The sequence below is a fragment of the Plectropomus leopardus genome, chromosome 13 (assembly GCF_008729295.1).
Source record: "Plectropomus leopardus isolate mb chromosome 13, YSFRI_Pleo_2.0, whole genome shotgun sequence".
NCBI lineage: Eukaryota > Metazoa > Chordata > Actinopteri > Perciformes > Serranidae > Plectropomus > Plectropomus leopardus.
In genome coordinates this window covers 3,586,257-3,608,879 of record NC_056475.1, presented here as the reverse complement: position 1 = coordinate 3,608,879, position 22,623 = coordinate 3,586,257, and the positions used below count along the sequence as shown (strand labels likewise).

At 39.3% G+C, this 22,623-nt stretch overlaps 1 protein-coding gene across 1 annotated transcript in view; it reads right to left on the bottom strand.

Annotated features, from left to right (window-relative positions):
* Positions 1-22,623, bottom strand: part of kirrel3a (kirre like nephrin family adhesion molecule 3a) — a 164,837-nt gene that overhangs the window by 45,017 nt on the left and 97,197 nt on the right. The window contains exons 5-6 of the mRNA XM_042499533.1: positions 19,000-19,157; positions 7,073-7,223 (exon numbers count right to left, since the gene is read on the bottom strand). Of these exons, the coding sequence (XP_042355467.1) occupies positions 7,073-7,223; positions 19,000-19,157 (309 nt within the window). The remainder of the gene's footprint in view (positions 1-7,072; positions 7,224-18,999; positions 19,158-22,623) is intronic.

Here is a 22,623-nt window from a genome sequence, read left to right as displayed (position 1 = left end):
TTGCACGACTGTCTGTTTAAAATAAATAGAAAGAAAAATCTCTGTAAGCTTTTTTTTTTCTTTCTGCTATACCAAACCATGACGCCTAAACCGGGTTATGACCTAACATGTCTTCAGTGTACCGTTCCACCCTGATAAAACATCTCTGGAGTGGGACTCGGTGTATACTGGGATCTCAGTGGGTATATACCATATGTGATTTTTCATGAAGTGACTGGGGCTAACAGACTTGCTAGCCCTGGGCTAAGGGGGGTTTTTTTGCCCAGGGCTGTGAGTCGAGCGAAAAGCCCTCGATATGGCTGCAGGCTTGTAGCCGCCACTCTCACGGCTCTGTCAGTTTGATGCATGTACAGATGCATGCACAGCACATCAGACATGGTTAGGGTTAAAGTTTGAGTAAGACGCTGTGACACTGACGTGTAACCCTGCAGCCATACCCTCGAAAAATCATGCATATCACTCTTCTTTATTCTAAACAAAATTGAAAATCAAAATACAGACTTTATTCATCAACAATAATTTTCAGATAAATTCTCTTCAGATGTTAGTTAGACTACGATTCTACCCCATATTTTTAAACAATCATATAAAAATACAAGCCCTCTGTGCTTATTGTCTTCACTGATCTACTTCTGTGGTTTGTTCAGAGAGCCTCTTCGAGCACACTGTGTAATTAACTTTTGTCTGTGGCTTTCATCAGCGCACAATTTGGAGCTGGGCAGAGTCTAATAGAAGTCCACCACAAAACAAAGAATGCAAAAAGTGAGTCTCTGTCACAGAAATCAGACTCCTGGGAGAACAGTGTGATGAACCACACTCTACTTGAGTATGGCTCTACTTTGGCGATGTTACATTAGCATTTTTAGTATGTGTGTCTTTTTGGTGCCCGTGGGGACCTTTGTGGACACACCACTTCTGCATTTGGCTATTAATTATCAAAGAAAAATGCATTATTTAGCCCACGCTCCTCCTCTTTGTGCAATTACCTTCCAAGCTTCTCCCTTTCTTACAATTACCCAGGGACAGAGTCCGCCTCTTGGCTCCTCTGTGCCCTGACTCCTTCAGCTCATTGTAGGCAGAGGAACCACAGGAAATTAAAGGCCCTCTGCAAAATAACAAACTTTTTTAATTGCTAGACCTGATTCTCACCATGTTACTCTGGGTTCAGAATTAATCGTGATGCAGTTCAGATTGAATTTACATAACACAGATCTTCCATACATATGTATTAGCTGTGCTAGCTCCGGTTTACTGTACTGTAGATATAACTGCACAGAGCTTTGTTTACTGTGTGTGAATTAAAGGAACACTCTGACAATATGGGGAAGCCAGTTGTTGCCTTACCCAAAGCATAGATAAGAAGATTACATCATTTCTCATATCTGCCTGTTGAGAAGAGAGATTGGTTCACAAAATGTAACAAAAAGACTGGAAGAAGGGAAACCTAAAGCTGGAGAAATACTTGCTGTTTAACCTTGCGTTTGTGTATGTTGCCAGCTGCATCGTGAAGGTTTTGTATATATACTTGCCTATACGCGACGTGTGTTACTGGTGGATACCTCTTAGAGGGGACACGAGAGAGCTCAATCTATATATGACTATATATGAGGTTACTATCATATTGAGATCAAGGCAGAAAAGGCGACAGATGCAATGTCGGAGGTACGTAAGGCCTCTAAATCAAGCCCGTTGGGACAATGGGGAGGACGCGTCTCTTGTGCTTCTCACCATTTTTAATCCTTCCTGTTGTGTTTACTCTGTCACCTCCGCTCTGCCTCTACACTGCCCCTGCTGTTTATATACGTACTGCATCTACTGTCCAAGTCACATTCATTTTTGAGGACACGAACAGCTGACGCTCCAAACCGAAACAGGGGGACGCGTGGCAGCCATTATGCATACGCGTAGTTAACAGCAACTACATCTGTGGCCTGAAGAGAAGCATATGCACTATCAAACAGCGCCAACTTGTCTTATTTACATATTAGTTATTAAGGTTTTGTCCAGAGCTGCTACACAACTGCCAACTGTCACCTTAAGGACTCCTTTTTTAATTACATTTATATAATTTGCAAGTGAATGTGTTTTGAAGGAAAGTTAATCCCACAAGGAACATTATCTATCAATATAAAAGGGACACATCTTTTATTTAAAACATGTTGATATTGGGGATATGACTAAAGGGACACTTTGCCAGTTTTCAACCAGCTCTGCAGCTCTGCAGAGCTGAAAGTGTTTACAGAGGAATGGTGTTAAGGTGCCCCCTCGGTCGCCAGCTTTAAGAGCTCCCAGCCTGTCTACCACCCCAAACACAAGTCAAACACTATTCATCTGTACACACTGCAGTGACAAAGAGCTGGTTAAAAATTCCCTTTAAAATTTTTACTCACCATACGTTTATTTGTTTCCACTAAAATATCCAATCTTCAAATACACTACGCTTGTACTGAGCTCACCATTATGAAATTTTTTTTGGAACTTCATTAATTAAAAAATACAAATAAAAATTCCTGACAATGACAGTCATCCACCCACTCATTATGTTTGCCACTATAACAGGATAAGCAAATTTACTGAGTACTATATAAAGATGATTTCAGATAGGGTTGACCTTATCTTTGCAGTTAACAAACACAAATAAAACTCAGGTTATGTCTTTGGTAAATGCTGCATTTGGGAAGAATGCCTTCCACCACTTCCACCAAACGTAATGAATTACAGAATATTTTACAATTTCCAAAGTGTCACTTCAAATCTGTTTTTTTATTTTTATCTGCTATAACCAAATCTCTCTTGCAAAGGTGCTCTTGATTTCATTGAGATTACCTGGTTAAATAAAGGTTATATGTCAATCTTCTCTCATAACTTCAGTTTCAGTGTGTAGGATTTAGGAGGCTTTACTGGCAGAAATTGTATGTTTTCGTTTCACACAAATGATTTGTTCATATCTACATAGGGAGTGGGTCCTCATCCATGTTGCACCGCCATGCTTTTACAGAAGCCCAGAATGGAAAAACCAAACACTATAGATAGGGATCATCCGAAAAGGACTGATTTGTAACATGAACCTACTTTATTCTGTGTAAATCACTAGGTATGTTTGTTTTGGAAAAGAAGAGACCTCTGAAGATAATTCGTCTCTCTCCTGAATGTTTGGATCTTACGTTATCAGATGTAACGGGGTGCACACATTAGCATGTGGTGGGCGAGCGGCTCATCTCCAAAATGCCAAACAACATCAGAGAACTACTAATTTGTAATCTGAAATTCAATATTTTACAGGTTTTAATTACCTTGTCTGTCTGTTTTGGAAAGGAAAAACCTCTGCAGATAATTTGTCTCCTGGTAAAAACCTCCCAGACAAAAACACTGAAGGAATTATAACTGAGAGAAGTTTAACTGAGGAGCACTATTGTATTATCACTCAGCGTCGTCTAAGGTCTTGATTTTTATAAGAAATATGTCATTCTTCACTACAAAAACATATATATTTCATGATGTTTGAAAGCCAAACTGTTTAAGGAATGTGTTAAATTATATGCTGACTATTGACTATTGATATGTTTCAAACAAAAAAGTTTCAAACACACTCAACAGGTTTCCATCACAGATTTGCGCAAAAATGACTGTTTCCATTCACTTATGTAGTGCGACTTCTCTTATCTCGAAAACATTCCAAGAAGCATGGCGATGGATGTTCAAACATTAGCAGCTTAATTTCTATTGCAGCCATCACACTAGCCGTCATTATTTCCAATCTAAGGTGACAAAGATGTGTTATGCGAGTGAAAATGGAGAGGCAAGCCCCTTATATAAGTTACGTGATGCAACACCTCTTGTAGCTCCTGCTGCATCATGGGGGAGCCAGTTCCTACCGATACTATTTGTTGTACATAATGTGACCTCTAAAAGCCAAAAAGGTGTTTCCATTGCAGTTTTGTGAAATATTGCTTTTTCAAATCATCTGAAATACCACCTCATGCAAGCGAAAAACTATTTTGCTGTAAATGTGAGTTTTTTCAAAATTGACGTGTTTTCATTGGGCAGATTTCATATCTGCAATTTGCGCAGTTTGAAGGTTTATGGAAACCTGTCTATCGTTTCATTTTTTTCAGACAAATTTATACTTGAGATGAAAAATATGAGTGGTGTTTTTTCACATGTCGTTTTGTTTGATTCAGTAGCAGAGAAACAGTGCAGGAGCTGCCTCGCTGCGTTTGCCCAGCATGTTTGGGCTGAAGCAGAATAATCAATGTGGAAACCTCATTAAAAGCTGTCGGCAGCTGTGATGACGAATATGCTGAATGCCCAGTTGTGCCCAGTTCCAGCCCAGGTGACCAGTGGTCTGCCTGGGAGTCAGAGCCAGACTAACCCTGTGTGTTTGCCTGTCCTCTGCCTGGTGCACTGAGGGCATCCTGCCAGTGCGGTACACAGTGTTGGCTGCAGAGTGGCTCTCTGAGACAGCAGCAGCTGCCTCCCATCAATATTAACAGCCAGTGGTTAACATTGGCTGCCCCCAGTGGTGAGGTACCGTGCTTTCTAAGACCCCCAGGAGTCTCTGCAGCCTCTCCACCTTGACAGCGCCATCATCACTTATTCATCCAACACCTGTCACCCCCTTCTCCTACCCCCGACCGTCAAACAGCTCATGAGCTCATGGCTGCCTTTCCAAAACTTGCTGAATTGCTTCTTTGTGTTTTAACATTCCCTCTCCAAACCCACCTCACCCAGTGAACACCCTCACCTCACAGCTATACAGTATGTGCATTTTAAATGGAACAAAGAGTGCATGTTTAAGCGCTTGGCTCAAACACTGCATTGGGAATGATTTAGCTTAGTGTGAAACACTAACGGCACTGCCGTTACTCCAAGCAGCCCTTGCTTTGCTGTGGAGGCAGACTGGATTGGCTGTTTCCTGAAGATTGCACATTTCAGTGACTTTGGGGGTGTTTGGAGCGCTGTCAGTGGAAGCCAGGGAGCTCTATTACCAGAACTGCTGCTATAGTTCAAGGCCGCCCATACACACAAGTGGTGGGGTACTGCAATCAAACATTTGTTTTTCCAACTCTTGACTTTCCATGGAAAATGGTGCTCCCATTGTTTTGTACGACAGAAGGATTAAGGGCCATTCTTACAATAATCAATTAATTCACGCATCTCAGTTTGTCCAAGCTCTATCCTGTGAGCTCCATTCCTTCTGGATGACTAAACTGAGGCGTAAAAAAGAAAGCACGGGGAGGAAGAATAGATCCGTCGAAAGAAATGCATCTCTGAATAGCATTTTATGCTTTATTAGTCATACTTAATAGCTTTGAAGGAGCTGTGAGAAACGTTAAGAATATCCGTAACTTGTGGAAAATAGATTTTGTCATCAAATAATATCATCTGAAAATTTAATTATTCATAGAGGCGCCTCATTTTCTGTGTTTGGATGACACTGTGAAGAGGTAGAGAGTGAAATAGAGAAAAAAAGGCAGTAACAAAGCACACGTTTTTTCATATAAGTGATACACACTGAAAACATACTGTACCATCTGTAATCATCTAATTATCTGTGCCATTGTGTTCCTGTGCTTTCTCCCTGCAGATTTCACTGTAGACTGATTTCTTATGGTGTTTCTTGGCTATATTAAAACACTGTTAAAAAGAGAAGCAACATTATTCTCTTGTCAGATAAAGGTATAAGGTATAGTATGTACCTTTTACCTTTATATGACAGTGCACAATATATACATTGACTGTCACTCAAATGGAATTATGGATTTGGTTTTTTTTTTGTACTTTTAGTATATACAAGGTGTCAGAGTGCATAAAAGAGCATCAAAATAGAGCTTGTTTATTAAAAAAAAAGTGCCAGTGTTGGATCCCCCGCACCCCACGACAAAAAATCCTTGTTAATGTCCTAAAATCCCCAAAACGTCCTGAAAGTCTAGATAGTCCTAAAATCCTAGAAACATCCTAAAAATCTAGAAACATCCTAAAATTTGAGAAATGTCCTGGAATCCTAGAAATGTCCTAAAATCCCCCTTAAACTTCCTTAAATAGTCCTCTTCATCCTCCTCCTGTCATTTTGCAAAAGTGGCCCCACACATTAGCTGAGTATTCCTGGTAAACATCATTATAATCTGCGGAGTACTTTAAAAAAGCAGTTTTGATTTAGGGAGATTTAGTGGCATCTAGTGGTGAGGGTTGCAGATTTCCTGGTTGGGATTCCTTCAGTGCTAATTGCTCAGGAGGTTTTTACCGGGAGCCAAATTATCCACAGAGGTCTCCTCCTCTCCAAAACCAACAGACCCAGTGATAAAAAATGGCAAAACTAGCTACAAATCAGTGTTTCTGGGCAACTTAAACTTTTCTCTTAAACTTAAAGTGGGCTCACTATATTTTGGATCCAGATGTTCTGGAGGTTTTCACCCGAATTATTCGTAGAGGTCTCTTTCACTTCAAAACAAACAAGATGTGTTTTATAACAGTAAAAACACTGAATGAAGCAGTTTCACATCACAAAACAGTGTTTGTCCAGTGTTGTTAAGCATGATGGAGCCGTGCTGTCAGCTTAAAACCTGTTAAGTGTGCTCTTATAATTCAAGAACCAGATGTTCAGGAGGTTTTTTATCAGGAGCTGCACTGTCTGCAGAAAACTCTCACCCTGGAACAAACACTCAATAAAGCAGTTTTACGTGAAGAAATTTGTGTTTTTCCAGCACTGCTTGCTGCAGAGGGGCTTCTTACTAGGATGGCTGACGCAAAAACGGCCCAATCTAGAGCCAGTGTTTGGTTTGTCCGTTCAGGGCTCCTGTAGAAACCTGGCAGTGCAACATGGCGATCTCTGTGGATGAAGACCGGCTCCTTATGTAGATAAAAACGTCTCTTTCCAAGGTAATGAAAACCGCAACATTTAAAACATACACATATTAATCCATATTCTATTTCTGCCAAAATATCCTCAAATATCCTTTAAAAGCTACATACTAGACCTTTAAATCCTGTCAATGAAGCACTAGTTGAATGAGAAGAGCATATTTGATTGATTGCAAATGATAAATTTGAAGTTTGGCTGTTTGTTACTCACGCTGAATGTCGATAGTGACTGTAGCATCTTTGCCGTTGGGGGCTGCTTTGTTCGAAGCTCGACAGGTAATCTGCTGACCCGACTCAATGTTGGAGGGAGAAAGGTAGAGCGTGCTGACGGTGCTCTCCCTCTTACCATCCCGCAGCAAGGTCTGAGGAATCAAGGCAAAAAATGTCATATTTATTCATTATCGATCATTTCATCAACCCGAAAATAAACACACATGACTTTAGTAATAGTCTGTTTGACCTTGACTTCATGGAGCATAAATACATTTTACTTCATTTATCTATTTATTTAGGGGGACTGGTGAAACTGTGAGTCCCTCAATGAATAGTTATTTTTCAGGGCATCCGATTTTCAGAGTGGATGTCGGGGCATATTTTAAATAGCTGGATAAATTATTCATTCTGTGGAAAAACCTGAGTTGTTTGCAAATGTGACCACACATTGATACCTGAGAGCTGCCCAGGTGTTTGGCCAATCACTAATATGAATGCGTGTGTTTATTTCACTTCCAGGTTCTCATTCGCTTGCACATAATCCTGCACTTTACAGAACCCTCTCAAGGCCACCAAGCAGGCCCACCACACAATATTCACACATATACAAAGTGGAGGCTCCCTTTAGCCATTAAATCCACTTCAAAGGCGAGCAGTGGTAAAAGGCTGTCAAGCTGAAGCACAAACCACACAAAGCCATCGGCTGTTATGTGTTTAGACAATTTAACTCAACACACGGCTGACTGGTCAACAATTTCATGTTCAAATGAAATTAGTAAACTGGTGCTTGAAAAAGACCCAGGAATTGTTTTCAAGTGTCTTTATTCAAGAACTTTTAAAAAATAGTAATACTATGGAAAAATGCTTTCCAAAATCAGCATCTTTTTGACTTGACTCAGGGGTTTAACTGCCGCATGAATGTGGCAATTATTCTCCACCTAAAATCATTTCACATTATCCAATTCCACAATGTATTACAATAAAGACATCCCAGATGTCTGTACCTCAAAGTGTCTTTTATTCAGCAATTACTAAAAAAAATAAATCCAGTCTAAAACAGGGTTAGTGTTCATAATGATGCAAGGATCACATTAGTTGTCATTAGTGTGACGTTCAACAGCCAAAGGCTCTTTCTGAGAGGAATTAATATCCGCCATAGATCTTTTACCAACCACTCTCTGCAGACAGTGGGACATTTAATACTCTAGAGCAATGATATGAAAATACTGTGAGCATCTCAAGGTAATCTCTCAGTCAGGGTGGTGACAGTGACAACAAATAAAACTATCCCCCTAATGCAGTGATGCTAAACTTATGGCCCATGGGCCAAATCTGGCCCCCAATAAGGTACTGGGTGGCCCCTCAACCATTTGCTAATTCGAATTAAAAATAAAGTGATTCATACTGGGAATAGTTTTTTGTATTTTTACTATACATAAGGTGCCAGCGTGCATAAAACAGCATCAAAATAGAGTATGTCTATAAAAAAAAGTGCCAGTGGAGGATCCCGAACAGAGGTCCTCGCTAAATATCTAATGTCCTAAAATCCTAGAAACATCCTGAAATTTTAGACGCATTTTAAAATCCCAGAAACATCCTAAAATCCTAGGATATCCTGAAGTCCTAGAAATATCCTACAATCCTAAAAATGTCCTAAGATCCTATAGAAACACCTTAAAATTCCAGATATGTCTTAAAATCCTAGAAACATCATATCAATCTAGAAAGGTCTAAAAATCTGAGAAGTTTCCCAAAATCTAAGTGAGGTCCTTAAATCCTAGACACGTCTTAAAATTCTATTAGTTTTCTGAATTCCCAGAAATGTACTTAAAGTCTTAGAGAATTCAAAGAAACGTACAAAACATGTTTTGTAAATCTGAGAAATGTCCTAAAATCTTAGAAACATCCAAAAATCTTAGAAAGGCCTTAAAATCCTAGAAATGTCATAAAATCGAAGAAGTGTCCTAAAATTGTAAAAATGTGTTTAAATCTTTGAAACATCCTAAATTCCTTTAAATGTCCTATAATTTTAGAAGAATCCTAAAATCCTAGAAACATGTATGGAGTTATTGTGACTGGCCCCTGGCCTCTTGTCATTTTGCAAAAGTAAGTCGAGTGTCCCTGACTAACGTCAAACAGGTAAATAACTCAATATGTTGTTAACTGATCCAGTGAAGGTCACTCTCGTTGCATTACAAGGTCTAATTATGCAATTCAATGCGACACACAGTAATGTACAGAGCAATGAAAGAGCTGAATAGTCTTCTATCAAAATTCACACAGTCAACAGGTAAATAAGATTTTAAAAAGAAATTAAAGAAGCATCTCATGAAATCGACTTTTGATTACAGCTGACACATACACTGTTTAATGTTTCTTGGGTGAATGGGATTGAGGAGTGTGTATTGTGCTGCAAACCTGAAATTGTACAGAAACTATGTTGTTGCCTGAGATATCGGGAAGAATGTTATATAGAAAACCATAGAATTGAATTTGTTTGTTGTTGTTTTTTTCATTAACTGTCTTATGAGCTGTCATGTAATCTACTTTTAATGCTATGCAATGTAATTTTCTTGTGTGGACCCCAGGAAGAGTAGCTGCTGCTTACGTGGTAACTAATGAGGATCCAAATAAACAAATAAATAAATTTCAGTGTGACTTGGACTTTGAAAGTGTGTGAAAAGAATGGTAAACAGTCGAATGGGTGGAATAACAGTGTTGTCTGTATGGAGGTGTTAGTCTGTACACAAAAAAAATCCAAGGCAAACTTGTCGGACACATTGTGATGAGATTTTAATCAGCTGTGTAAATGTTTGGTTTTCAGTTCCTCCTACCACAGTGCAGGCAAGCCTAACCCCAACATTTCATTAAACTCCTACTAACAACAACAAATACGTCAGATCTACATTCAAAACATGAAAAAACAAGTGCTTGCATCACCTAAGGTTACTGTACACATGATGTAGCTGAAAAGGTGTCAAATCACACCTCTTACTATTCTACTGCTTGTGCCACTTTTCCACCAAATCAGCTCTGAATCTTGAGCAGGTTCTGATCAGGTTTCTCAATGCTATCACACAAATCAGCCTGTATTTCCACCTGTTTTGCCCAGAATCATTGTAATCACAGACAGTTTATCATCAGAGGGCGTTGCACAGTGCACAACAGAGGTAAACAGTAGAAGCAAAATCCCAGATGACACTGGTGATGTGATGTAACCTTTGTACCACTTTTCCAGATATTTGTTTTTACCCAAAAGAGAAGCATGACCCAACTTTCAATGAGAACACTGCACGCTCTTTTGGACCTCTCTGTTTTCGCTTTTTCCATTGTCTCTTTTCATCATGGAGACAATGACTGATGTTATCATGGTTTATACTTCAGGTCTTTTTGCTTCCAGCTGCAAACCAACTTTTTGAAATTTGAACCAATTTATATTTGGCTGATATTCTCTGAAAGGTTGAAAACAGTGGAAAAGTTTTATCAGTCTCCTTGGAACCTTTCAAATTGCTCAGAGACATTTTAACATTAATTGTTGCTCAAGTAGAAAAATTTAGCCACTCTATTGAATCACTTTGGCACATGTACAATCAAAACCTCTAGAATGAAAGCCAACTCGCCAAAGTGAATGTGTGTCTTCTCCCAAGGGCAGTTTAGGGTAAAAGCAATCACCAGAAGATAATGCTGGCAATACATGTATCAGCAAACCACAGATATGTTTGTACATTACCATGTGCCTAATATCTTAAAACTTTGTATTTCTTTACATTCAGCAATGCTGGTTAACATTTGGTTACTTCTAGAAACAAAAAACACTTGATTGTGATTAGGAAAAGATCATGTTTTGGCGTAAAGAGTTGGGATTTGGGGTTTGCGGTCTCACTAAAAAACAGCCCCGTGTTTGTGGCACTATCTGTGGCAAACATCAACGACAACCATTTTTGTTGATTATAAAGCTTCTACAAAGTAATGACTCACTAAAACACAACGATTCTTGCTGTTTGTTGGTCTTGAACACTGGTCTGCAGCTTTGCAGGCATCTTGCCTTTAGGTGTGATGCCATCCAACATCTCCTCCACCTTCATATGCATGTTTTATTTTGCATTATTTCAACATTTTATTCAAATTTTTGGCATTTTCAAAACATTCTCATTCCAAATTGTTACATATTGCTGCTTTGTCAGGAGACTTCTGCGTCTGCATATTACACTCTAAGTATCTTTCTGTGTTTGCTGTTAACGTTCCAGGATGCTGCTCGCGATGCTGGGATGTCAACAAAAGCACATGGCAACCAGCCGCAGGAGGCCAATAAAAGCACACGGTTGTGACTAAGCTACAAAGGTACGGGTGGTCAACCCATCACATTCAGACTGACAGTGATTATGAACTCCTGAATGAAAGTCCGGGGTTTGTTGGACCCATCCACCACCTCCTGCCCAGCCGGACCTTACTTACATTATGTCGTTAAAGCTTTTTAACCTGACGCCATCCAGCGGTATATCATGCAGCTGTGAAAGGTGGCGTTTGAGGTCCGGATCTTATGCTGCAATCACTGCAAAAGCGGCAGTATTTGATGACTTCAGAAAGTAATGTGATAGAATCTGAATTTAATGTTTTGAACATGGTGGTCTTATTTTCATTTATGTTAATCTATTTGCCACTCTATGTTTTACCCTACTGTGAGGTGTTTTGGGACCATGCCTCATGATGATTCTCCCCTCAAAAAATGATTGATTGCTTGAGTATTACTTGTTTCGAAGGTGCAATTCGTCACAAATCTTGTTTAGAGTAAACTGCAATGAAATGTTTTGCGACTCTGTTGTAATGCTTCTGCTTCATGAATCCATTTACATACGAAAAATGAGTGACATGAAGTGAGTGCTTGAATTATTAATCTCTTCTCTGAATAGATGTCATTTCACTGCCAAATATCTGTTGCTCTGTAAATCTCACACAACGTATTTCACCAGTCAGAGCAAATACATAAATGCATACATACATGCATACATTATGTCACATAAAACACTCTGTGATTAAACCTCACAGGAATACTGTAAGCCCATACTGTCACAGGGAGTAATGTAAAATGGCATGTAAATACAATATTAATGAGAGAAGCTGTGTCTGTCTTTAATAAACATGTTTAAGTGACTTGGCTCTGTCTAATTTATGAGTTTCTATAATGAATCAAGGGCTGTCGGTCTGCCACAGCTACAAAGCTGAAGTGCACTAAGACTCCACATCAGGGGAATACGCCTTTAAAAGGACCTCTCACTCTTTTGGTTTCCAGCCCAGGACTGAACAAAGTGAACAAACCGCCAGAGAAAATGTCAATAATTAACAACATTGGAGCATTTTCTCTATTTTTGTCACGTTTTAAGCATGATAGGAAAACTCACTCTCACCCTGTGGATCAAAATAAAAATCTCATCTGGTACAACATTGATGTAGCAAATTCACTTCAAGAAAGGTATTCGAAGGAACGGTAAAATAACCTCCCGGGGACAGAGGGTTGGTGGGATCAGGGGAGTGTGACTGGGGGAAAAGGGGTACTGAGTATACAAAGCGCTCGAGAGGGGGCCCACAAGGACGCTAGAACACATAGCTGTGGGAGCGGGGAGGGGCCCAGAGAGAACACCTATGTACACGGTTCAGTTTGTTTTGTAAAAACTGCTCAATGTATCTATAAAGTATATAAATCCCTGTTAGACTGTTTGTCCACAAATACAAAGGCAATTCAATGTAAATGGGAAAAGGATTGAAAGACAAAAATAAAAAAAGAAGAATGGTCTTTTTTATGTTTGAACGTTCACAAATGCTCTTACAATGTGAGAAACAATCTTTCTCTTTACAAAACTCTCCGTAGAAGATATGACACAGCAGAAAACTTCAAAAAAGGAATAATGAAATGTCCCTTCTGTGCTGGCAGTGTAAAAAATGAAAAGGCAACTTCTATTGTAGGTCCTGTAAACCGTTGTCAACATTTTGGAAATTTGTTGCTGATATTATATCACAATGTTTGGATATTCATATTACAAAATCACCTCGCTTGTGTCTGCTAAACACAGGCGATACGGACCCTTGGAATGAATATTGAAAAAAATGTATTGATTTTAAGAAAGTGCATTACAATCCACTGGAAATCTGATCACCCAGATAAAATCTACCACAACATAAAATGTAAGAGTCAGGACTATTTAAAATTAAAATTAAAATATGGCAACCACATCTTGATTTTATGGCAAGGGCAGCTTTAGGTACTATTGATTTATGAGAGCTGAATGTGTACCATCCTTACAGACCCACCACTGCCATCTTTACCAAAAGGTTGGCTTGGCCTCATTTTTGGGACCAGCCTTGGCTTTTAGGCATCTGTAAAGCTTTGAAACAGATGCTTTCTTCCTATATTTCATCACATAATCTGGGTACTCGGTCACAATAGCTTGTTACATCACATTCCCCAAACTTGAACTTGGACACTCTTCCATCATTGCGGCTATTCAAATGCCTTATTTCAGATCTTGTTTTAATCAAGTGCAATTTTTTTTATTATAATTTCTACACCTTACCATGTTGTTTTCCTGCATTTCTATTTTTAGCTATTTTCAATGCTATTATTGTTTGTTCCTTTGTATGATTCAGTCTTGTTTCTTTTGATTGCTTATGTTTTAAATGCATTGTTCTTGCTCAGCATCACTGAAAATGACGGTCTCCCTCAATGATTCCCCGAGTCTTAAATAAAGGTTTGAATGAATGAATAATGTGTGTTAATGAATTTGTTGTTTGTGGCCATTACATTACATTAATGGTGAGATCTCCAGTGCAAATTGTGATGGAATATGGCACATTTCCTTATGATCAAAATTTCAATCAAATCATTGTCAGTCTTTGAAAATTGTTGTAAGATTGTCTATCACAACAAAAAACAGAGAAGCTGGGATTACAACACACAGAGGTAGTGAATTAATTATTTGCTCAGGATGCAGAAAAAGGTAGTCTGATGCTATGTTACTGCTCTGAATGTTGCATGCAGCTAATTTCTGTTTTGTATTTTACTTGCTCACTGTGAACCATAATCAGAATTTGGTTTATTGCCAAGTAGGTTTCACAAAGTAGGGATTTGATTTGGTGCATTTGTGCATAAGAAAACAGATAATGAACCAAAAACAACTACTGCAAAAAAAGAAAAAAGAAAAAGTGATAGTTTGTGCATAAATGTGTAAAATTGTCCATGGAATGAGTTTCACAGCATGAGATATAAAGACAAAAATGTGCAATGTACATACCATCATATCTTTATTTGTTCATGAATTTTATATTTGTAGTCAGTGATTTCTTTAAAGTCTGACTCCAGTTTGCAGTTAGTGCATTGGCTGCTTTTATAGCTACTGTGAATCATATACCTCTGTTAATGGCTGCTGTCTGAGTTACTGTTAAAAAAGAAAAAGTGACTGAATAAAGTGCTGTTTTATAAAGGGATGAGGGTATTCAGAGCTGCAGGCAGTTGAGAGTTAGATGCTGAAAGTTATGTTAACTGAAAAAAAGAAAGATATTGTGTAAGTAAACAAGCATCCCTGAGGTGTTTGTCCCTTTGAAACCTAAGCAAGTTGGCTTGATTTCTTTCAAAAACATGGGAGGAGGGTCATGAGTAACTTAACAGGAAATGGCCCATAAATTAGCAAGACATCAGCAAAAAAATAGAAGAAATTGACCTGAAAATAAGCAAAAAAAAAAAAAAAGCCTCATCCTCAAGAGAGTGCTAAAAAATGTTTTTCTGTACGTTTCTAAATATATAGTTAAGAGAATTATAAATCGATTTTGTTCTGGAACATTTGTCCCAATTTTTCCTAATAATCCTCCCATGTAATTTTCATGTTATTTCCTTGTAACCTTTTACTAATTCTTTTTGCAGTTTGCATTTCTCATGGATTTTTTCCTCTATTTTTAGAGAAATCAAACCAATTTTCTCAGGTTTCAAAGGTTTAAATGCTAGTAAAAGGTGTCTGAATGCAGAACAAGGAAGCTGATGTCGATCCTGGTGTTTCAGGGTTAACTACAGACAGTGAGAAAAGAGAAGAAATAAAGAGAAATGACATCACCACACCTTCAAAAAAAAACTTTTAAAATCTGTTCAACCCACAACAATCAGGAGAACATTCATTGTTCACCAGTTCAACAACATTTGTTGTGCTGCAGGCTTCTTTTAAAAAAGATTAAATCATATTTGCCATCATGTCTCATGATAAATGTTTTCAGAAATGCTTGCAAAGTTGTGAGCTGTTTTTTCTTTGTTCTCACTCAGTATTGAGTCTATTTGGCTCTGTTTATAGAAGCTTAGCATACGTGTCGCTTTCAATCTGCTGTAAATAGACAAACATACATAATCCTCCTATAGATCATTATAGACCACTTACATCTGTTTCTCATAGTAAATCTTAATGTTATGGAGAAAACTGAGCCTGTGCGTAAACTCGTCACCTCCCAACCTTACTTATAATTATCCTGTTCGGCAAAGCTCCATATTCTGTTAATTTGCCAAAGACAGTGGCTGAGCACGAAAAAGACATTTGTCTTCATGAACCGGTAATTAACATTGTTAAGGTGGTAAGTTTGAAGAAGAAAACAGCGGTGGAATGTGTGTGTTCATAGTGTCAGATGGTCACGTCTTAGTGAACAATATGCATTTAAAGCTATCTATAGTTTGTCTGTAAGAGACTGCATTTCTTACTAACTAACTAACTAACTAATGTCAATTCTGTAACAGAATCCCTTCATGTAGAAATGATAATTTTCTTCTCCAGAAGTAGCGCAAACATCAAATAAAATCTCCTCTGTGACTTGGAAATGCAGCAAAGAGCATGTTGTGTTTTTAGGCTCATACAGGTACATTAGTCTATAAAAATACGCTAGGAGCAAGAGTCCTAAGGGGAACATGATTAATAATATTAAATTACACAAAAACAAACATTTTGTCCAAACAGCAGCGATGTAATCAGTACAGTCAGAGGTACACTTTAGTGCCAAATTAAACTGTTATTAAATAATTTAAAAGGCAATTAGTGGCATGCATTGTCAGCCTGTTCTCACTCCCAGGGCAGCAAGTACTGCAGTTTGGTAGGTGGATGTCGGCATCTGTTACCGACACAGGGCACCCTGAAGCATCTCTATGAGACGTACTGGGTTATCAGCTAACGCGATGTAAAGTGGCTATGACGTGGTATAAAGAAAAAAAAAGTCAGAGTAGGGAGGGATGGAGGGGAGGTAGATGGATCAAACAAATATAGGACTTTCACCCAGGTCACACTGAGGCTTGAGACGCATCGCTAGAAAAGGTACAGCGTGCCTGCTGGGCTCTCCTCTGGTTTTTTGGCATGCATAAAAGTTAAGAAATGTTCAACTTTTCAGCTCAAGGTGCAGAGTCACACTGCTCATCACTTTTGGTCACGTGTATGGAGTATGCGCACACAGCCCTGCTGTTTTTTATGCGTTTTTAAGGCATTTCTGGAGCGGTTACAGCTGGTGCAATGCGTCTTGGTGTGATTGCGTCTATATGACCCGGGTCGGCCAGATGGCACCTGGCACAGTCGTATGATACACACCTGGACGGTGTCAGATTGAAATGCTGCCGAAATTACGTCATATAGGATCAAGGGTTTCTACCAGGCAGGGGGGAGGGGAAGTGGGTCAAACAAACCCTAGACTTTCGCCCAGCAGCCCGCTGTTTACTTCCAATATGAATGTAGAGCCAAACAATGATGTTTTTCGTAACCCTTACCGCACGCTTTCGTTGCCTAATCCTCAACATAGACTTTTCTTGATGTCCTGCTGTTGCGGCAACTCAGAATGTCAACAACAGACATAGGAAGATAACTAGAACGTAATATGTACACGTGAAAGTTTGTTGACTTGGGATGAGAACATGTTGGTATTGCACAATGAGGTGGACATATATAGATTTGTAGAATAGGGTCGTGTGAAACTGCAGGAGATGGACTTTCAAAGTGCATGTAAAAGTTATTTCAACAATAAACTTGTTGAGAAGTAAATGTCAGCATGAAAAGCAGCACGCGGCCTACAAATTCTAATACCAGCAAGTCTTATGCACCGCATTAAGATTTAACATTACATATTTTATTTTGTCTCATAACATTGTGGGGCCAAGGTGGAAGAAACGCATATGGACAAGACAAATGGAACGACTGTAGCTCTCCACAGGCTATAAACAAAAGTTTATTGATCAGGTGTCTTGACAAGACCTTTTCGGAGGTAAACACACAGACAGATGCAATAGCAGGGAGTCAATTGACTCGCCACTAGAGAGGGGTGGTAATTTCTCTGCATGACTGGTATCATCACTATTTCAGGTACAGCACTCTCACTGAAGTTAACATCTAATTCATCTGACATGACAACACAGGCTACAAGACCCATTTTTCTGGGCTGGTTATCACTTTAGTGTCAGCACGGGGCAGCAGGGTGGTCCAGTGCTCAGGGAAAGTGCACTGTAATGGCTGAGGTGATGCTTGGCTGCTGCCAAAGTGCCTGTGAGCAGGACACGACCAAATCCTGCATGGTAGGGCTGTGACTCTGACCTCAATCAGAGGTCAAAAGCTTTGGTACAAGTCCTTCCTCCTTTTGTGTACCCTCAGTCAGGCGATTTCTTTAAGGGCGACTGCCTGCTACAGGTCACCCACTCAGCAGTGTGGGCGACACAATGGAAGTCGTCTTGAAAAGCTTTCTGTGGCGCACAGCCAGACTGTAAGCAGGATACTTTAACTGTCCCTTTATGTGTTTCTTGACAGTTTGATTTGATGAGCTGAGACAGTCAACTCTTTTTTTGTACTTCTTGGTGACTTGGCCCATCATGCTTTGTGGTGGACTAATACTACCTTATAGAGGGCCTCAGAGGCAAAAATCGCAACTGTCAGGACGTCCACTAACATCTGCGATAAAGACGGTCGGCTGTCGGTCAATGTTGGGCCGACGGCGAATGTCTCTGGCCTTAGTGACCGCGGTGTGTCCCGCACCGTTGGCCCCCATCAACCCTGGTCGGCTTTTTTCCCACTGATTCAGTATGTTGGTGTATTAGTGGAGCTCACTGGTGAATGAAATCACCTGGGCGGTTCAGCTCAGTGAACAAGAAGAGAAAGACGTGAGGAAATTAAACAAAGGGCTAAGATGAAGAGGGGGTGAGGTTACAACAAACATGTTACATAAGATAAGATTGTCTTTTTTTTTAGTCACTGAGCTCTTTACCAGAAACATTTCCTGATGGTTTGGGTTGTTGTTCACGGGCACATAGTTAATAAGCTCTGTTCTTTAAACACTGGATTGTGCTGTTAAAATGCTACATGGTGAACTAGAGTAAAGACGTTCTTCTGGTTTCCCTTTTTTAAGACTAATTATAGACGACCGCCGCCTGCTGGTATGCTAACACTCATCTCAAGTCAACATCAACAAACACACGCTGGCAGGGATGGTTAGGTTTAGGCAACAAGGGCATGGATGGTAAGGTTTTGAGGAAAAGGTTTTATGGTAAGGTAGAGAAAAAAAAACACATTTAGACAGTTTGTAGACGGTAAAAAGTGAACAACAGCAATTAAAAAAGGAAAATAACAAACAAGGAAAAGCAAGTAAAAAAGGTATTAAGTGCTAAAAATTACAATTTTGTTACATAAAATTAAACACATTATTATGATATATTATAAGTACACTAGCTTTTTTCTTTTTCCCTGGAAATGATTTCCCCAGGTTTCCTTACTCATTGCCCTTTTTCCCATGTTTCTGAAATAAATCATACCCATTTGCTCAGCGTTAAAAGGTCTAAATACTTGTGAAGAAAACTGACGTCCCTTGATGTTTCAAAGAGTTAAGCAAAATTATCTAATGGAGGTACAACATATCACCCAAACTCTCCCAGCATACCTTTGAGTACATGGCTCCACTCAGGACCAGACCGTTGCGGATCCAGATGATGGACGCAGCAGGTTTGGCGTTATCTGCGTGACATGTGAGGTTGAGGTGGTCACCGGCCCGTAAACTCACCACCGGGGCCCCCACGATCACCGGGTCATCAGGAGGAACTGCAGAGGGATAGTCAGGTGTTACACTCTGGTGTCATTTTCTCCGAATTTAAGAATACATGTCAAAAAGATAATAATACTAAGACAACAAGTGCACAAACTGTAAAAACTGTTTGTCTTAACTTTGGTTTCTGGGCTGCCTTAAAAGTTTAAGTTGAATTAATTTGAAAAGACAACTTGAGGTATTTCGACAGTGATTCAACTTGTCTACTCAAGTTCAGTAAACTTAAATATTTAATGCAGCTTGGACATCAATTTTTTCAGTTAAAACAAATATTTTCTATTTAAAGTAAGGCACACAAGGTGCAAAAGAGATTTACCCAATGAAATATGTTTCTTAAGACCTGGCACTAAAAAACAGGATTTGTATCAGGGTTGGCAGAACTCCAAAACAAAACAAATAAAAACTTGAGATGACTGAAACTCATACTTCTGCCAAGGACGCACTGTTTCTCTAAAATATTAAAAGAAAATGTTTTAATTTTTAATCATCATTTGGATTCTGATCTGCATCAAAACACAGAGTGACAGACAATCATGCTGATTGGCGGATGGTGATTTCTTGAAGGAAAACCTTAGTCCTGTGTACAAAATATCAATATTTATAAAGCGCTTACAGTGGATGGGTGTTAATAACTTATTCTCTCTCATCCAAATATTTTTGTATCATTGATTTGTAGACTAAAAAATTTTTTTTTCCAAAAAAAAAAGAAAAAAAAAAAAAAACGATAATCTGCTCTGACAGACATGGGACTTAATTGATTTAAAAAATCCAAGAGAGTTTTTTGGTACTTTTTTGAAGTACTTCAGAAATGGACACATGGAGTGCGGCACACCAAAAACTCAACGGCTCTTTGTTGGCCTGTGGAGTAACGTTCGCTCACATTCATTTATATCTGAGCAGACCAAAAAATAAAAAATAAAAATAAACTCCTTGGCAAAAATAACAAACATAACACAGAAAAATAATTCATTACTCAAGCATTTATGGCTTATGGCTTACATAACTGCTCATTGTATGAACCCTAAAGCTGAGATCTTTCAAAATGTTTCCAGCTAGTTGTTCTTAGCACTTTGGCGTTCCCTTGAGGTGTGGATTTGACGGTTTTAGGGTTTCTATAATGAGCCGCAAGTGTGCGCAAGGCCTAAAGCTCTGTTTCTTAGTGTAATCTAATTAGCACTTTAGCTAATAATCATTTACAGCAAAGAGTTTTGTTTTAAGAACTATTTTATTGTCTCATTTATCAACTGTGCCATGTACTCTGGTAACAGATGTGAATATACTGTGCCTTTCTCTCTGTAGCAAAGTGTGGTCAGTGCCAAGACATCTTTTATTTTTTTTCTGTTAATCCTTTAGGCAGGATCAAAATGTTCTGTTTGTGCTCAATATTTAAGCAGTTCGGAGTCCTGTGCGATGCACTGTGCATCAGTGATGATGGATCACTTTAAAAAAGAGGCTCTGATACTTTCCCTGTTTGTGCCCAATCTGAATGTATCAAGACGACTGTAGCTGTGGCTGTAGCTGCATTTGTAATTAATTTTCACATATTTCTGAGATAAAGAATATCACTAAAATGCTGCATTGTGCAAGACATTGTCCTAATTACACCTCATCAGAAGCGTTGAACAATCTGAATCACAGATGATGGTTAAGATTTGGCAACAAGGGCACGGATGGTAAGGTCTTTGGGGGGGGGGGGGGGGGGGGGGGGGGGGGGGGGGGGGGGGGGGGGGGGGGGGGGGGGGGGGGGGGGGGGGGGGGGGGGGGGGGGGGGGGGGGGGGGGGGGGGGGGGGGGGGGGGGGGGGGGCACGGATGGTAAGGTCAGGGGGGTAAAGAGGGGGGGTAAAAATAAGGTGTAAAAATAGCGTTACAATAATTTAAATGAAAAAATAGAAACGTATGAATACTCTCCATTTTAACTGTAGTCGCCACAAATCTTGATTTAGCTTTATTTAAAACAATGTTGAATATGTTATTATGATCATCAAAAACATTTTTTTTCTGACTTTTTTCTTTTTCCCCAGACATTGTTCCCCAGCGTTTTAAAATTAATTTTCTAAATCTACTGATTTTTTGCAACTTGTGGATTATTTCCTGCTAAATTGCTCATTGCCTTTTTCCCCCCATGTTTCTGAAAGAAATCGCACTGATATGCTTCAAAGATTCAAAGGTTTTTATACTTGTTAAAAGTGTCTAAATGTGTCTAAATGCAGCACAAGAAAAGTGATGTCACATAAGGTTAATCATCAGTATTGGCCCAAAATTTCACAATCATACAAACCTACTTTCAATGGAGTCAAACCTCTTAAAAACTGGTAAAAGATGAATAAAAGTATATCAACTGGATTTGGAAGAATCTGGTATGCAGGACAATCATGGTGTAGATTACAAAAGCAGCTATGAGTGAACCATGATTTCTAATTACATTTTAAAGATTAAAACTAAATTAAAAGAGGATTGATTATGCTCTTCCCCAAATCTGTGAATACTATTAAATCCCACACCTGAGAGATTACTCAGAGGCAAGAGCCAAATAGATCTTCAACTTTGACAAACAAGCCAAGAAGCAGGACAAAGCTAATGGCAGGAGCATCATCGAGGCTGCTCAAAGACGCTGATTACGTTCTTGTATGAATGGACCTGATCAGCCTGGATTTTATTCAAACTTGAGTGAATTATTGATTGAGCTCTGAGCTCATTAGATAGCAGATCTGGGGCAAGCCTTAATCAAAGGCAACATGCAGATGGCACATCCTGAGCGCTGAGAAGAAAGCAGGAGACGAGAGTTTAACACTGCTCCCCCTGTAATGCTCAACATGCACCTCACATGCACATTTCAACGGACTGGATGAGACATGCATCATGTATGTACTTTTCAAATTTCAGCGTAAAATGCACTTGACGCAGCGGGTGCTTTGACTAATATGTTATTCAAGGAAGCAAATGCCCCAACTCGCTCTTCCATGACACAGTATGAAAAATGGATTTGTGTTTGTAAACAACTGCTTTCAAATGTGTAGCAAATGATTTGATAAACTGTAGGAATTGGGCTGTTTCTGCAGATGTAATTTTAATGCGTGTGGATTTTTGTATCCGCTCCCATCTGCTGCCAAAATAATTTAGACTGGTTGGAGGATAGATATGAGAACTGAGGAGGGAGGCAGGAGCTGAAGGAGAGAGGAGAGCTGATTGGTGGGACCTGTTGTATTATCTTTCATTAAATGCTGTGCGCTGACTGGATAATTAATATATCACATGTGAAGTGTCGCTAAACGATTTTCATGATGTTCAGAAAACAGAACAAGGTCTAACTGCGTTCTCATATTTGGGACTGAGGTGGTTTTGCAGCTGATGAACAGGACTGTCTACCAGATTTTAATCAATTCATCACTGAGACTGATTGGGCATCTGTGCCAAATGGGAACAAGACAGGCACAAAACAGTGAGACAAAAAATAACTTTCT